General features: G+C 44.4%; 1 protein-coding gene across 1 annotated transcript in view; it reads left to right on the top strand.

Moving 5' to 3' along the window:
• Window positions 1–5,000, top strand: part of LOC141939004 (syncytin-2-like) — a 6,821-nt gene that overhangs the window by 776 nt on the left and 1,045 nt on the right. The window contains exons 2-3 of the mRNA XM_074858031.1: window positions 1,554–1,701; window positions 4,516–5,000. The exon at window positions 4,516–5,000 is cut by the window's right edge and continues 1,045 nt beyond it. Coding sequence (XP_074714132.1) covers window positions 1,660–1,701; window positions 4,516–5,000 — 527 coding nt within the window. The 5' untranslated portion in view covers window positions 1,554–1,659. The remainder of the gene's footprint in view (window positions 1–1,553; window positions 1,702–4,515) is intronic.

The following is a 5,000-nucleotide window of genomic DNA, read 5'->3' as shown; positions in this document are numbered from 1 at the left end:
CGAGAGCGAAAATGAAAGTGAGGGAGAAGAAGCTTTAACCACGGCTTTACAAACTCTACATATCACAGATAAACCCATGGTGAAGAAAGCCCAGCCATGGACTCTCCCTCCATCCACAGTAACTGTAATTCCAAGGTCCCCTGATCGATTTTGGGAGGGAGTTAGAAAGTATGCTGCTGAGGCTGGCAACTGGGATCTGGTTGAACGCCTCAGCCCATACTCTCCAACCCCGGCATGTCCAAAGCCTGTAGATATAGCAGCAGAGGCTTATGGTGCATTCCCTGTTTATAAAGCTGTTGCAGGCACAAATGAGCATGATGAGCACAATCCGATCAGTTGGAAGGTGGTGCAGGATTTGCAGAATAAAGCACAGAAATTTGGAATCAATTCTCCTGAGGTGATGCAACTTATTCGAATAATCAGCACAGATTTGTTGTGTCCATATGATGTTACACATCTCGCACAAGTGCTGTTTCAGCCAGTACAATTACAAGTGTTTCAATCTACTTGGAGGCAGATGGCACGAGCAGCTGCACAAAATAATGCTCGACTGCCACAAGACGATCCGAGGTTAGGACTCGGAGAAGACGCCTTGCTTGGCGAGGGACCATTTAGTAACCCTCAGCTGCAAGCTACGTGGCCTCCGATTGTCCTTGAACAGGCACAACACATAGGGATTACAGCATTAAAGCGAACCATGGAAATGGCAGCTCCAAAACAGAAGTATATTGCTATCCGGCAAGGTCCTAAAGAACCCTTTTTGCAATTTGTAGAAAAAATATCTGCTGCATTGGAGAAACAGGTAGAAGATGAAACGTTAAGACAAATGTTATGCAAACAGCTAGCAAAGGATAATGCTAATGAGGACTGCCAAAAGATAATACAGTCTTTACCAGGAGATCCTTCTATTCCTGACATGGTGGCCGCATGTTCAAAGGTTGGTACAGTGGAACATAAAATGGCGGCTTTAGCTACTGCCATGAACATGCGAAATACAGGAAAATGCTTTGGATGTGGTAAAGACGGTCATATGAAAGTAAATTGCCCGAACAGAAGGTCGGCAGGCAAGCAGCCCATGACTGTCCCACCAGGAACTAATTGCAATAAATGTGGGAAATCGGGACATTTCGCGAAACAATGTCGTTCCAAGTTTCATGCTAACGGGCAACCGATACAGGGAAACCACAAGAGGAGCGCGAGAGGGCGCGCGAGGACATCAAATCCCCTCCAGACAGCAGGTCAAATCCCCTCTGTGAGCAGCTATCAGCCGCAACTACTGGCTCAGCAGGGTTGGATGTATCCACCGCTGACACAATAACTATAGTTACAAAAGACATTGTTAAGGTCCCTCTTGAGGCGAGGGGTCCCATAGGACGAGGACTGAGTGCGTTACTTATAGGAAGATCAAGTAGCACCTTAAACGGATTAATCGTGCATGTGGGAGTCATTGATGCTGACTTTACGGGTCAAATTTGTGCATTAGTTTCGACCCTTTATCCACCTGTTACGATTCCAAAAGGTACTCGTCTTGCTCAACTTGTTCCTTTTTTGAGTTGTGTCCCAAAAGCAGAACAGCGACTGCGAGGCGATGGAGGCTTCGGTTCTACAGGACCCCCTCAAGTGTGCTGGTCTCAGACTGTCTCATCATCTCGACCACATATGACGTGCACGCTGTCAAATCATGGACATTCACCGACTACAGTAAGGCTTGCGGGGCTCCTAGATACGGGCGCCGATGTGACTATTATTTCTAACTATCTGTGGCCATCCACCTGGCCAACAGAGGATGTGGACACAGGGGTAGTGGGGCTGGGAGGCTCCGCACGAGCAAGAACAGCAGCTACGGCAATTCTGATCACCAATCCTGAGGGCCAACAAGCAGTCGTTAAACCATATGTGACAGCAGCTCCCCTCAATCTATGGGGGAGAGATTGCTTGTCACAGTGGGGGGTGAAGATTACTACGGATTTTTAACGGGGGCCACTGTGCTGCAGGGTGTTAGGCAACCCACGCTTGTTTTAACTTGGTTAACGAATAACCCTGTGTGGGTGGATCAGTGGCCCCTACCAATGGAGAAATTAAAGGCCCTGCAAGAATTGGTGGCAGAACAGCTAGCTGCTGGACACATTGAACCCTCTCAGAGCCCCTGGAATACTCCAGTGTTTGTGATAAAAAAGAAATCAGGAAAATGGCGATTTTTGCATGACCTGCGGCAGATCAATGCTGTCATGGCCACGATGGGGGCTCTACAACCAGGCATGCCTTCACCGGCCATGATCCCTCAAGATTGGGAAATCATTGTCATGGATCTCAAGGATTGTTTTTTTACAATACCATTAGCCTTTCAAGACAGAGAAAAATTTGCATTCTCTGTGCCTTCTGTCAATCATGCAGAACCTGCAAAAAGATATCAATGGAAAGTTCTGCCGCAGGGCATGAAAAATTCACCAACAATTTGTCAATGGTTTGTGGCACAAGCTTTGTCACCTGTAAGGGAAAGATTCCCTACCAGTTATTGTTACCATTACATGGATGACATCCTGTTAGCATCAAACAACAAGGAGCAGTTGAATGACATGGAGAATGTGACTAGAAATTCATTACAACACTATGGATTAGTTATCGCCCCTGAAAAGGTGCAGAAAGTAGAACCCTGGAAGTATTTAGGACTAACAGTCACAGGTAGGCAGGTAATGCCTCAACCTGTGAAACTTAACCTTGAAGTTAAAACCCTTAATGATGTACAGAAGTTAATGGGATCTCTGAATTGGATTAGACCCTATCTCGGACTGAGCAATTCACAACTGCAACCTTTATTGGAATTATTAAAAAATTCCAATGATCCAACAGAACCCAGAGTATTAACTGAGGAAGCATTAAAGGTAATTCACATGGTGGAACGATCTATACACGAGAAATTTGTTTCTCGAATAGATCTGTCTCAATTGGTGCAACTCTTTGTACTAATTGACAAAACTGTACCATTTGGTGCTTTGGTGCAGTGGAATTCTGAGTGGGATGACCCACTGCACATTCTAGAATGGATGTTTCTGTCATTCCGACCACGAAAAACTGCTCCTGGACTGTTTGAGCTTATTGCTGATGTAATCATAAAAGCCAGAAAACGATGTACAGAACTAACAGGGCGTGACCCAGCTAAGATTGTTTTACCTGTTCAAAATTGGTATTTTGAATGGTGCTTGGCAAATAATTATGAACTACAGGCGGCCATGGCGGGTTTTCAAGGACAGGTGTCATATCACCTCCCGTCACATCCGCTACTGAAATTTGCTCGAGAAATACCATTTGGTCAAAAAAATTTAAGCCGCCCAGAACCAGTGAACGGCCCTACTGTTTTTACAGATGGCTCAGGAAAAACAGGTAAAGCAGCAGTAGTATGGTATGAAAACAACAACTGGAACAACAAAGTAGTATATCAAAATGGTTCTCCACAAGTAGTAGAGCTACGTGCAATGGCTGTTGTTTTTTCTATTTTTTCTGTTCCTGTAAATATTGTAACTGACTCAGCATATGTAGCTAACTTAGTTTCTAGACTAGACAAAGTGGTTTTGACCATGTCAGACAATCAATTATTATTTGATGTACTTTTAGAACTCTGGAAAAGTATTCAACTACGGACAGAACCTTATTTTATCATGCACATCCGTAGTCATACCACTTTACCAGGATTTTATACAGAAGGTAATGCCAGAGCGGATGCTCTTGTTTCCGCTATGGCTCTTAATACTGTTCCTAACATTAAGCAACAAGCTGTATTATCACATCAATTTTTTCACCAAGGATATCGAGCTTTACGACGGCAGTTCGGCTTGTCTCATGCGGAAGCTCGGTCTATTGTAGCCGCCTGCCCTGACTGCCAAGGAACTCACACACCAGTGTATTTTGGTACTAACCCCAGAGGTATGCAGGCTTTACAGATTTGGCAAAGTGATGTTACTCACATAAATGAATTTGGCCGACAGAAGTATGTTCATGTTTCCATTGATACTTATTCTCATGCCTTAGTAGCAACAGCACATAACGGGGAGACAGGAAAAGATGTAGTTCGACACTTCCAAAAGGCTTTCTCTATGCTTGGGGTACCACGCCAAATAAAAACGGACAATGGCCCAGCATACATTTCACAGAAGGTTCAAACATTTTTTAATTTGTGGGGTGTTACTCATGTTACAGGAATTCCCCATTCCCCAACAGGACAAGCAATTGTTGAGCGTGCACATAGTACGTTGAAGCGGCAGCTTCAAAAACAAAAAGGGGGAATGATTGGGGAACCACCACAGGCATGTTTAGATAAAGCAGTTTATGTTCTTAACTTTCTCCATTACGGGGATAATTCTTCTTTACCTCCTCTTTTTCAGCATTTCTCTTCTCTTTTTTCAAAACAGGATTTGCAAAAAGACATCAAAGTGCATGTTAGAGATCTAATTACTGGCCAGTGGAGTGGACCATGTGAATTATTAACCTGGGGCAGGGGTTATGCTTGTGTCTCTACAGATGCCGGCCCTCGCTGGGTTCCTGCTCGGTGTGTTCGGCCTGTGCTGGAACCTGCATCAGGCTGAAGGATGGGTAGTTCCACAACCCAAGCAGAATATCTGGGTAACTTTGGCAAACATGACACATCAAGAAACCTTGTGCCTTTCTACTGCGAACCCGGAAAATCCATTCTCCACCTGTTTGGTGGGAGTGCCAGTAGACACATGGCCAATCCCACAAACCCTTCAGGCTTTCTCTCTTTGCAACTCTTCAAAAAATTGTACAGATAATTGGGATGGTGTATATAGTCACCTTCCACAGGTTACGCAAGAACCCCAAGAGCTAGAGTTGCTAGGCTCTGTTATAATGGATGCTTGTGTGTTTTTTAATTACTCCTATAACACCACACGGAGAGGGCAAAATGTGAATGCAACTAATGCTGCTTATCATAATTCAACTGCTTGGTGCAATTATACTTCGACTAACATCTCACGATCTTTTGCTGT

Source organism: Strix uralensis, unplaced genomic scaffold (genome assembly GCF_047716275.1).
Source record: "Strix uralensis isolate ZFMK-TIS-50842 unplaced genomic scaffold, bStrUra1 scaffold_490, whole genome shotgun sequence".
Lineage (NCBI taxonomy): Eukaryota > Metazoa > Chordata > Aves > Strigiformes > Strigidae > Strix > Strix uralensis.
This window is presented reverse-complemented; position numbering and strand designations above follow the sequence as displayed.